Here is a 12500-nt window from a genome sequence, read left to right on the forward strand (position 1 = left end):
AACGGATGGAAACGAAAACCTTTAGCCTGCGTCTTTACTGGCTACGTATCATGTGGTGTGACCTAAAAAAAAAAATGTAATCACTTAGCATGCACTCCTTTGTTCATTTTTATGGTTTTGAACCAAAATGACAGAAATATCTTGCACATAAGTGCAAAAGTACCACTCACTTTAGCCTAGAAAAATAGATATTTTTGTGTTATAGACAATTCTTTCTTTAATTCATTCACCCAGGTAATTGTAATGTCACAGTGGCAGTCTAATGCCCTGTACCTGCACACTGTCTATCCTTCTGTTTGAGCAGACTCACCAGGTGCAGAGGAAGTGCCCTGGGGGCAGTGGGCAGGACTTCCTGTCTCCTGCATTCAACACTAATCTATCAGTCAAATATAAATCAGCAAAGAGTCAGAGCTCTGGGCATAGAGAGGAGGAGCAGGGCTTTTACGGGTAACGGCCTTCAGGAAGGCTCATACCTGAATCCAACTTCACACCCAGAATCCCAACACAGCTTGGAGGCACTTCTTAAAGTTTATCTTTGTGTTTAATGTATAGTGTAAAATGAGTCTCTTCGACACACAATGTATTTGGGCTGAGTAAATACTAAACACAAGCTAGATTTGTTTTTAGATTAAAAAAAAAAATCAGGTCATATATATTGATTTGTCTATTATCATAAAATAATTTATCATGTAATTAATGAGAGAAAAAAAGTTGTGTCTCAACAACACAGATCAATATCATTCCATGATGTTTATCTGTGTAACTATGGGTTAGAAAAATGACAAATGACCACACTTCCTTCTTCTTCACACTGCTTCAGGGTCAAAAATTTGCATTCTGCATTTTCAACATATTTACTTCTAGAAAACAGGAATCTGGGAAAACATCTAAGATATTCCAGTATTCCAGTCACTATATATCACTATTATTTAACCAGAGTCAAAATCAAACCTACAGGACACAACTTTAAATGTCCATAAACTCTTATACAGGCCTTACAGGGTTCGCTATGTTGAACTCATTGGAGCATTTTGCTGTCACTGCCAGTGTGCTTCAAATAAGACATGCACTTGCCTGCAGCTGTAAGCCGTTTTGCTCTCTCTGAGCTGCTCAGAAAAAGCCAACAATGTGGTGTGGGTCCACACACACACACACACACACACACACACACAGAACAAGCCATCATATGTAAACAAACTGCAGTGGAACTAATGCATCACAAAGTCTCTGCAGAGATAACGCTGATTCTGTTTAGGTGAGCCGGAACTCTGCAAATCAGAAGCAAGCAACTGACACTCTGCATTATGTCATATGAGTTCCCAAGTTGTTCTTACGTAACCCTAGAGGGCTCAAGTCTGGCCCTTTGAACAAACAAGTGACACGTGCGCGTGTGGTCTCGCGTGTGAGATGCAAGCATTGAGTGCACGGAGTAGTGGGAATTGAAAGTTCCTTGCACACACAGATGCTGGTCTGGCTGAGATTACCGGGCTGTCTTCCTCAATGTATGCGTGTCTGTGTCTGAAACGAGACAGTGCCACTTAACACTGCCATGTGGGGTCACCAAACAGGGAGACGTTTTTGTTTACTTCAGTATGAATGGCGTCTTAGTGCCATCAATCTCTTCTTGACATTTAGTACTTTAAATTATTCAGCAGACTGAGTCATTAATTGCATTGGAGTACTTTCCCTCTCACTCAACATAACTGGCCTCACTCTCTGGAACAAGGCCTCCCTCTAGAGGCAGTTTGAAGAAACTCAGAGTAATGACTATCTTACTGGCTTTTAGTATTAGTGACGAAACACTTAAAAACAATGAGAAAAGGTTAAAGAAGTGGTTATGCAGTTAATGATTTATTTTGCCAACTGATTTCATTATAAGCATAACAAAAGAAATGCCTTATTTTGGAACAAACAAATGCACTGCTGTGCCTGTGAGAAATGAGAAACAATTTTACATGCATGTAAGCAAAACCAACAAAACAAAAAGAGCTCCCAATTAAATGTGACTTGGTTTTGGCTTTCTGGAAATGCTGACACGACCATGATGGCGTCTGAGGGAACCGTGTCAGAAAGCTTTGAAGAGCTGGTTGGGAAGGTAGCCTAAGTGGAGGAAAGACGTCTGGGCCTCGCGCTCCAAGTTAGCCAGTTCCTGCACGGTAGGAGCCAGTACATCGACGTGGCCCTTATAAAGACCACCTGAGAGAGAGAGACAGAGACAGGCTTATAAGGGGTTAGAGGCCGTATAAATGGATATATGTAATGCGGGTGCACACACCTCCTGCAGCTCGGCGCTGGCCGTACGTGACCTTGCCATCGAACTCGTCCACAGGAACTTTAATGTCTGGCTCACACTGGGTAATGGTGCACTTCAGGTGCTCCTCAATCTCACCCAGCAACTGGACACATGACCAACACACGGACACACGCACCCCTTCAACACTTTAACAAGACAGCTCAACTGAACTCCACCAATGAGGCAGAGAGGGTGCACAGGGGAGCGTGATGCTAGCCGTCAGCACGTTCCGTCCCGGCAAACTCAATGTTTTGGCTGGACAGAGGAGAGGGGAGTCTCACCTCTTTCTCGTTGTACCATATAGTGCATCCTCCATCTTCCTTTAACCTGGTGTTATAGCAGCCTCGACCTCTGTTGGCACAAACATGATACCACACCTACACACCCAGACACACCCACAGACACCTTAACATAACGTGACATCACACCTACACATGCGTTAACATAACTCCTTAACATTGTCATTTTCTTTTTAATATTTGTGTTTTTACCTTCTCCTTCTCCATAGCAACCAGGGATATGGCCAGACCCATCCTTTTATAAAATAAAGAACAAGAGAGCCATCAGAGCAGGGAGATTCCTCAGTGGGACAGCCCCAGCTGTGGAGGAGGGGGACTGATAGATAGCACCCTACCTCTCAGCTCTGCCCACTCTCCCGATGCGGTGCACGTAATTCTGCTTCTCATCAGGCAGGGTCACGTTTATTACTGAGAGAGAGAAGGGTGTTTAGCCCATGAGGGGTCTTGGGATTGTCAAAGGCCTAGTCATGCAATCCAGAGATTTGGACCTCGCTGCTTACCGTACGGTACACCATGGATGTCGATTCCTCTGGCTGCCACGTCTGTGCAAATCAGAAACCTCACCTCCCGTTTCTAAAGCAAGAACGAATATGGTCAGACCTTCTGCATGAAGGGGACCTTTTTAAAAAAAATTAAAAACCACACATTTCCTGTTACCTTAAACCTCTCCAAGTTGTATTTGCGCTCGTTCGGCTTCCTGTCGCCATGGAGACAGACGCATGAGAACTGATGGCCTCTCTTTTCAGGACCTGAGGAGACGAAAAAAAAGCATAAAGGGCATTATGGTTAACAGAGTCCTCCCGAGTGCGCATGAGTCTGTATGCGGCTTTGGGTGCATGCGTCTGGATCTTCACCTCCTCCCTGCTGGATAAAGTGCTGCTCCATGTTGTCGCAGTCGATCTTGGTCCTGCAGAAGATGATGGCCTGGTCCATCTTATGCTCCTTGATGGCGCGCACTGCGTACTCGCCCTTCAGGATCTTGATGGCTTCGGACCACATCTCTAAAGCAACGACAGACCTTCATTAAGGCTACAGGCCACTACTGGGCCACAATACAAACCATATCAGAGGAAGCCCATTGTTTAAGGTACTTGACTTGTAATCGGAAGGTTTCTGGTTCAAGCCCCACCACTGCCAAGTTGCCTCTGTTGGGCCCCTGAGCAAGGCCCTTAACCCGCAAGTTGTACTCAGGTCATAATTGTAAGTCAGTCATTTTGGATAAACGCGTCAGCTAACTGCCATAAATGTAAATATCCATCCACCCAGCATGGCCTCATGACACCGACCCTCTGTGGTGAGGTTTAATGACGGCAGCAAATCATTTTTCAAAGACGAACACCAGTGCGACCCACCTGGAGTGTTGGCTCCAGGCCTTGTATTGTCTTTGGCGTGCACTTCATCAGTCTGAAAGACAGGAAAAGGGCAATCAAGATGTCTTCTTAAAATAAATATGTAATAACCAAAAATAAAGTCAATGGTAGCATGTGTGTCGACTGCTCAGTCTCAACAGGAAGTGAGGTGTGGATTTAGGCCATGTGGAGCGAGCTGGTCATTTCCACATTTACCCTGATGTGGTTCTTGCCAAGTTTCTCCCAGAGACGGTCGCTCTTGGGGTTGACGGGCACCACGACGTGATGCACTGTCTCTGGGACAGAGTCCTCGCCCTTCAGGTCCACCCAGGTGGGGAAGTGCATGATCTTCTCGGAGAGCTTCTTCACATCGAACGAGTGCAGCGTGGCTGAACACACAATCACCTGCAGCGCACACACACAGAAGATGGGGGCATGCCGGATGTTCTTAAGGGCTCACCATGTGCTGGAAGCTCTGGTGTAAAAGAACTGCAGTGGGATTTACCTGCAGTCTCTTTCCATCAGAAGTGACCTGGGGGATCTTGTTGTAGACCCTCATGATGAAGTCGGTGTAGCCGGCTGAGAGCAGCCCATCCTGCGGAGGAAGAGTTTAAGTCTTATTTGCTTTATGCATTTCGTGCCAAAAAACTCAAATAAATCCACCATGGGCAAATGCTGATTCACTGCCTTGTGCATTAAATGCAACATTATGGAGATGAATCTCAAATCTACATACACACTCATCCAGAACGAGGAAGCGCACTTGGGACAGATCCAGCTTCCCTGTAGATATGAGATCATCGAGTCTGCCTGGGGTGCCCACCACTATATCAACCTGAGAGAGAGAGAGAGAGAGAGATATGAAGTTGCATACATTATTCTGTGCTTGTGTTATTTCTCAGCACAGCAAACCTGCCGACCATCTAAGAAAAATGAATACACGGCATTCACCCAGCAGCTTGTGTGCTTGCCTTGTTTCAACACTCACCCCGCTTTCCAGAACAGAGAGTTGCTCTTTGGCAGCCACTCCTCCGATGATCAGCAAGTCTCTGCAATGGCAATATGTGATCCATCAGCTCCTAGAACAGTCTGCTAAGACATGCCAAAAACTCACGGCTGCCCAAATGTCCCTGGCTGCTCACCGTAGTTTTGGGTTTTCGACATATTTCTTAAACTGGTTGACGTTGTTGAGGGTCTGCTCAGCCAGCTCTTTGGATGGCTCCACAATCAGAGCCCTGGGGGCATTGCTGTTGGATTTCACCTGACTCACCATAGCACTTCCTATGGAATCACACACAGACACACACAGACAGACAGAAAGCCATTAGACAAAGCTACATGATCTCACGTGTGTTTTTGCACTACAGACAATGACAGCGAGAAGGGATGCAGCTCACCAGTCTGGGTGGTTTTAACAACATGGCCATCTGGGGCTTGGTCCACAGCCACAAAGTCCCGTTTGGGTGTGTTCTTGAAAGGCTCTCCACCAAAGTTAAACTTCAGTTCAGCGTTCTGGTCATTACAGTCGAGAGGCAAAATTGACATGTTTGCAACTTAGTGTGTAAAAGAGGTAAAACATTAACAAATGGAAAACGTGAGGTATCCCATCACCTTGAGTACACAAGCAGCAAAGAAGGCCTGACCCCTCAGGTTCTGTGGAACCTCGAAGGCCAGGCCCAGATCATTACCTGTCAAAGAGCAAAAGTTCAAATGCACACCAAAAGACTGTTGACAATTTACCCAAAGCATCACATAGCAGTCAGAGCTGAACATTATGGACAACAGGTCTAGTTTGCATGTGCCTCACAAAATATATTAAAATCCCACTGACGAGCCTGATGTGAAACTGTTCTTAGACTGACTTCATATTGTTTACATTTCTTTGATTCTGTGCATTCACCCACAGAACATCATCTGGCACGAAGACTCATTAGGATACACTTGAGAAATAAAAAGTTACAAGTTGGATGGTTCATTCGATTTCTAAGATAAACAGTACAGAAGCCAATGTTGTGTGATGAAGCCTAATAAAAATACTGCGCAGCCTGAACCTCAGTATGGAAGACATCTCAAATTAAGAGGCAAACCATTTTTGGAGAATGACACATGGCCTTTGTCCAAGTCAAGGTAGCATCCAATGGTGTCGTGCATTGTAAATTCCTATTAAAAGGAAACAAACAAGGTGCAAGTTCAGTCCTGTGGCACGCGACTCCCTTCATGAATGCGGTACTTCTAAAGACATCACCAGCAACTTACCTCTCCATAGCTATCGAACTGCTTGTTGTTGGATTTCTTTCCTGTCCCGCCGAATCCGAAGCCACACTTGTCTGTGCCTGGTGAGGAGGAAAAAAAACGTGGAGATGTTGATGAAATTCGAGCTGCATCTAAGAAAGCCAAACAGGAAAGGTGGGGGGTGTTGGGAAGGGGGGGCATACCCAGGTCCAGGGCAGCCTGGCTAGTAGACCAGCCAATCCTACACAAGCCTTGGTCCTGGCAGCTGACTTCATAGTAATATTTCCCTAAGAAAACAATTAGAAACTCATTCTGAATATTAAAAACTGCCAGACGCTACCAGCACATTTGATCCAAAATGTATCTTACCAGAAGTAGTGCACTGTTAAGCTCACATTAACCATTAAATGCCCACCGTATGCTCCTACATTATGCAACAATACACAGGAGGTCTTGAGTGACGTACTGCAAAGGGGTGAGTGAGCATTGTTCTGCCTGTATGACATGCTGCTGTTTAAGCTGGTTAAGACAACGGCTTACCCTTGGTCACAGCCCTGGTGGAACGACAGCCATGCCACTCCTTAAACTCTCTGCTCTGGCAGCAAAGGCCATCTGGACCGATAGCTGAAGAACCACATAAGAAGAATGGTTTTCACCTGACTGACAATTCTGTCAGGCTTCACGTACACATCAAAGCAAAAGGAGGCGGTCATGTCCGTTAGCTACCACCTAGGTGTAGGAAACTGCTTCTTCATCACAGAAACTGATTCTTGAAAAGGTTAATTTGACTCAAGATAGAATAAACCTAGCAAAGACTTACCAAACGCCGGGCTTCTATCATATGGATTCATCTGCCATCTATTAAACACTGCAACGAAGACCATAAATCGAAGGGGAGAAAAAAAAGTATATTATAATAAAACTAAGAATATGCAAGGTGAGTGGAGGTGGGAATCATTAACTTGCCATTAAAGCTAAATAAGAATACATTTTAACCAAAATGTGAACACATTCTAACGTTAACTGACGGTAGCTAAACGACATATGTAGACGCATGTTTTGATGGACGCTGCTATTGTGATATAAATAACTGGCCGCTGGCTTTCACGCTTCGCGGACCTGCTCCGCCCGTCTTCACTGCGGCGCGACCCTTTTTCCCCTCCTGCTGATCCTTCAGCGTCTCGTACACTATCTGGATCAACGGGATGCTGAACGCCTGTCAGGCCAAAGCGAAACAGGGGCTCAGAAATACGCGGTGACACTGTGGGGCTTTTTGTCAGAAACCAGCTAGCTGATTCCTGATGCTCTGCATTTCCCAGTTGAAATATACACCATTGTGCAATGTTGTAAGTGCTCTTTGCGTCCCAAAAGCCTTGTCTAGGTACATACATCTCTGTCGCAAAGAAAGACTGCAAAGACAACTGTCATTCTACAATACGTGTGTGCGTGTTTAAACTTACTCCGGTTTTGCCGCTCCCTGTCTCAGCAGCCTATGGAAAACAAACGCTTGAAAAGCCATGAAGAAGCACACGTTATAATAAAGTATCCGGCAGTGCAACCCGTCGGTGTTCTTACCATAAGGACATCTCCTCCACCGAGAATGAGTGGAACAGACTCGGCCTGAATGTCGGTTGGCAACCTGGCGAGTGTTGAAGGGAAAGATTGAGATCACGCTTGCTTTTTTTTAATACTGTGTTATGTGGTTATAAGTAGACTCCGTTGGTATAAATAATAAAAATACAGCCAGTCTAAGTAACATCGGTGGGTAAAGGTTAGCGAAGTGGCGAGACAATTTCAGTTAGCAGGCCTAGCTATCCTATCCTTGGTTAGCTAGTTAGCCATGGTGGACAACTTAAACTTACAGCCAGTCCATCTCTTCAACGGCCTGAGCAATTTCAGGCATCACGCCCATTTCTGCAGAAAAGAACCACGAACGGATATCACAGTTATTTTAACTGGCCGAAGAGTTAACCACCGCGAGTAACCAAGAAACGCAGTCTTACCAGAAAACGCAGCCATGGTTGCTCACTCTCACCGCCCGGAAGTGACGTGTGTAGCGCTTTTTGACAGGGAGCGAGACCATAAATGAGCTCGTGAAGGCGCGCAGGTTTTGGAAAAATCATTCCGCTAGGAAGCTGCACACGCCTCGCATTCACTGACAAAGTGAAAGTAAATTTCATACTTTCTTCTTCTTTTTAAAAAAAAATACATTTTAACGTTTATAACAACTATATATTTAATCAGCACAAAAAGCTTTGCACGCATTTTTGAACTTTTAAGGGCACCGTAGATTAACGCACCGGAGCGTTCATTGAAAACATGGCTGCAGATATCGTCCTGGAAGATGAAGAGAATATTTTGTATGATTTACTTATTAACACCGAATGGCCGTCGGAGACGGACACGCAGGTTGGTATAATGTCATGCTCTGACTTAAAAAAATCACGGTTGTTGAAAAGTTATTGATGGTTTTCGTGTCGTTGAAACTGTCCAGAGCCACGTAGCCCAACGAGAACTCTGCACTGTCAGAGTGCCTTAGCAAGCTAGTTAGCACAGCTATGCAAGTTTCAGTCGTAGTCAAAAGGTATTTGGGTTAAGTATATGTTTCGTGTTCTTTTTAAATGTGTTATTTATTTATTAGTTTATTTTTAAAATTTTACAAATTCGAGCTATTACTGCCGCGAGGTCAGAATTTTTATTTTTTTATTTTTATTTTTTGTGTGTGAGGGTAATGGCTAGGTTAGCTAGCTCGGTTTATCAGTACTCTTAACTACTTGCTGTCTTCATTTTACAGTTGCGTGGATTCAAAGAGCGCAGTTCTCTCATCGCCAAGGCGGTGACAGGTATAACCTCCAGCAGCTGACTTTCATGGCCGAGTGTTATTCTTATTTGAGGGGAGACGGTTGATGTTACTGACACTTGAGCGTAATATTTCGCTCTGATAATGCTCATAAAGTTTGTTAGGACATCTTTTCCATCTGCCTGTTGGGTGTACTGTAATTACAGCCCACCGGTGCACTCTTGTTTGTCATCGCTGTTTACCCACAAACATTTAATTACTACGACCAAAGATCTGTCAAATGCTTCTTACCTGTAATTGAATGAAAACTGCCAAGGTGGCAATGCTATTTTTGTAGACCAATGCCAGTACTGTATAGTCTACTTATTCACTGTAGACAGCTCGTCTTTTTGGCCTTTTGAGTGAGTTGCTCACAATAAAATGTTTGCTTGACGGAGTGTTTTGTTTTGTTGTTTTTTCTTTGTCATCTTGCCCAAATGTAAAAAACAAAACAGCTAAAAATGGGCTGTGTTTTTCCATTTAGTTCATCGTGATGTTGATACCAGTTGATATAAATATGTTGGTGTTCTGTCAGTGATATGTTGATATCTGTATCCAGACACCCCTAATGAAACCATGTTTTTCAGGGCCATTTCGCTTCATTTTGCATTACCTTTGGTACAGGTAGGTCATTATCACACTGTCACTTGTGCTAGCAGGGAAGGAATCATTATCATTATCATGCTGACTGATTAATTAAATTAATTATCTTACCTAATGCCTAGGAAATATGGGAACCCAGTTAAGCCTCACCATTGAGGCACATGCCTCTGCATTGAAAGAATCACCTAATTAAACTTGCATCAGACTCCAATCCTCTGGTGCTGATTTTCAGCCAGATAAAGCTGTGTAATGTTTGTGAGGGCCTGCTGTTGAGCGGCTCTGTGAGCCAGTAGGTGCTCAGAAAATGTTGTTTGTGTTTCAGCCCTTCCAGCTCATCCTTACCCCCTGGACTGGTGCGCCTGGTGGGAAAGCAGATCAATTGGCAGCTGGTGCTAGCGAGGTGATGCTAACGCTTCTGGCCTTTTTCCGCATTTTCGGGCAGTAAAGCACTAGTGTAAAGCTGTTCAAGGGCAAAGTGAACAAGACTGTCCGATTGGTATGTACAATTCAGTGGAGCTCGGTTTTCTCTTCCCATGTCACCTATGCAAACAGAGGGAGGCTGCAGATGGTATAGGGTTTAATTAACTATGTATTCATGGAGGGAAGACACAGTTCGAGGCGTTCAGTGTTTGTTTTCGGGGCTTTTTGAACCTTCAGCTTTTTCTCCACGTTTATATGGTCGTTCTCCTTCTCTTCCTCCATGTGTGCTGCAGTAACGGGAAGCTCCTGGCCGTGGTTCAGGACCAGTGTGTGGAGATCAGGTAATGCTGCCCATCGATTGAGAACGTTCACCCCGTAACTGTAATTGGTTCATTTTTCACCTTGTTGCCATCCGAACAGTTGAGCTCAGCAAATCTGCAGCCCAGACGGATATTTTTGCACAGATGTCTCAAAACCAGACATCCTTCCTGCTTTTGACCCCTCCCCTCCCCCACCTTTATTTTATGCTTTGTGCTTAACAGCCTGGAAGCAATTCTATTCATTTATTTATTTCTTTATTTTACTGTTTTTTGCGCATTGCTGCAATTTGAATTGATGTGGCTTATGGGAATGGAGCATAGGGGGGAATGAGGTTTATCTACACTGCAGATTGTCTTCGACCCCATATCGCCTTCTCAAGGGCTTCATATGACTTGAAAGCCTCTAGAAGCATAGTGGCACGGGTGCTGCTATCACAACTGTTAGATGCCGGCAAGCTCAAATCTATGCAAGGTCACACGGTCCCAGTGTCTGGTGTTAACAATGCTTGACTCCCTCACCCCTTCTCAGGTCAGCCAGAGACGACTTTGGGTCCGTCATCGGGAAATGTCAAGGTACAGTACCCCTGTCATTTCTTCTCATATTTTTCCCCTCTTCTCATCAGTCATTTGAAAAGAGTGACACTTGGCTTTGATCGTACAACTGTTTTTCCAGTTCACTGTGTAATGATGTTAAGGCAGGACCATGTTCTGGGTTGGAGGCTAGAATGTGAAGCATGGAGGATAGGAAAGGTTTAAGGGAAATCTTAAGCTTTTTTATTAATTTTTTTCCCCCCTTCATTTATTGGCATTTCAGTAATTAGCAACTGCAGCAAAGACGTTTAATTAATGTTTAACACTTTAATTAAATAAATTCGTGTGCATGTGTGCATCTGTCACATTCTGCAATCAACAAAAGACTAGACAAAATGACCTGATATGGTGCACTGGCACAGTTACTCTGCATATAGTTCATATTAGTTCTGAGTTTGTATCTACATGTCCTTCTGTGTTCCATCCCCAAAGAAAAAGCTGTGTTTCCTTTCTGCTTCTAAATCATTCTGTTAAAACCTCAGCTGCGTAATTTGTAATGTTTTAGAACTCCTTATTTCATGTTTTGTGAAGCATCTCATTTAATGTGCAGGCCTGCTCCAGCCAATACAGACTCGCCTTGATTCCACTTTCGTGCACTTTCCCCATTGTATGATTTAGCAGAAATGCATGTCTTGAGCCTGGCCTTCTGCCCTGGTGAAATGGTGCTTTGTCCTACTGCCGTAATGAGGTGGTCCTTTGTCCTCAAGCCGTAATGAGGTAGCCACTGTTTGTTTTTTTTTTGTTGTTGTTTTTTTATTTTTTTTGGGGAGGGGGGGGGGGGGGGGTTGGTTTTTGTAGGGCAGGTTCCAGGATATGTAATGTCCAATGCTCTGTCCATCCATCCATCCCCAAAAGTAGTTATCTACATGTTCAAATGTATGTCTGTAAATAAATGCAACTTTTGGGAAAAGGGTGATTTTTATTTATTTATTTTCCATTTGTTCACTGTAGTTCTGATATTGGAGTAGCATCAGTCTATTATTGTTCCTGAAAATGTCTTGACACTGGTCTTGAAGTGGGTCACACTGGCACACTGAGAGGGCTCACTTTACCTCAGGCGCTCTCCTTCCATCAGATGGTGGGTGGGAAAAGAGCCACTTGTGGGTTGTGGCTCCACTAAATTCTCCACTGTCTGAGTCATATGAACTTGAAGGTTTGAAGTTATAGAGGCCTGGAGAGACTGTAAGTGTAATGTTGAGACGGAGTTCCATCAGAGATGTAGACCTTAGCTTCACATTGTGAAAAGTATATATGATTGAGTATTGCATGCCTTTGTGGGCTATACTCTTAAATTGCAAAAGCATTTTTATTGCGAGTCTGTGGTAGGCAAGGAAGCTTTGCTGACTTTGCACATCTTTTTCTGTAAAAGGGCTCTCTTGTTTTTACCTTCTTTCCCTTAAAACTCGATTTATGACGAGCAAATCTGCCCGGTTACGATACAGCGGGCTCATCACGCATACTCAGGCGTATTAGTTCCAGCGCTCGCACCAGATTAATTAGCCTATAGCCCGTCGAGAGGTGATTTATGGTGTCTGCCGAGACCTTCCTCTTTCA

The 12500-nt window shown here is 44.2% G+C and overlaps 2 protein-coding genes across 5 annotated transcripts in view; one reads left to right on the plus strand and one right to left on the minus strand.

Annotated features, from left to right (window-relative positions):
- Positions 1–1832: 1832 nt before the first annotated feature.
- Positions 1833–8239, minus strand: ddx1 (DEAD (Asp-Glu-Ala-Asp) box helicase 1). Its single transcript, XM_027027692.3, has 26 exons — positions 8177–8239; positions 8036–8087; positions 7749–7812; positions 7634–7663; positions 7293–7389; positions 6994–7041; positions 6714–6797; positions 6377–6460; positions 6198–6274; positions 6029–6101; positions 5553–5629; positions 5339–5453; positions 5084–5222; positions 4930–4990; positions 4678–4776; positions 4447–4536; positions 4158–4346; positions 3945–3996; positions 3447–3593; positions 3250–3341; positions 3093–3165; positions 2928–3000; positions 2785–2827; positions 2575–2670; positions 2276–2396; positions 1833–2196 (listed from the first exon to the last, which is right to left on the minus strand). Exons 1-26 carry the CDS (start codon positions 8190–8192, stop codon positions 2066–2068), a joined length of 2223 nt encoding a protein of 740 aa, XP_026883493.2. The 5' UTR covers positions 8193–8239; the 3' UTR covers positions 1833–2065.
- An 8-nt stretch (positions 8240–8247) lies between these two features.
- nbas (NBAS subunit of NRZ tethering complex) overlaps positions 8248–12500 on the plus strand; it is a 120087-nt gene continuing 115834 nt past the window's right edge. For 2 of the 4 annotated variants that reach the window (XM_035528767.2, XM_035528769.2), the window contains exons 1-6: positions 8264–8582; positions 8968–9016; positions 9600–9636; positions 9938–10015; positions 10329–10376; positions 10885–10928. In XM_035528767.2, the coding sequence (XP_035384660.2) occupies positions 8493–8582; positions 8968–9016; positions 9600–9636; positions 9938–10015; positions 10329–10376; positions 10885–10928 (346 nt within the window). In that variant the 5' untranslated portion in view covers positions 8264–8492. Of the gene's footprint in view, positions 8583–8967; positions 9017–9599; positions 9637–9937; positions 10016–10328; positions 10377–10884; positions 10929–12184 lie in introns of those variants that run through there. The other 2 variants (XM_035528768.2, XM_081695601.1) reach the window with 2 other exon arrangements.

This window comes from Electrophorus electricus, chromosome 2 (assembly GCF_041902795.1).
Source record: "Electrophorus electricus isolate QZ-2024a chromosome 2, ASM4190279v1, whole genome shotgun sequence".
Taxonomy (NCBI): domain Eukaryota; kingdom Metazoa; phylum Chordata; class Actinopteri; order Gymnotiformes; family Gymnotidae; genus Electrophorus; species Electrophorus electricus.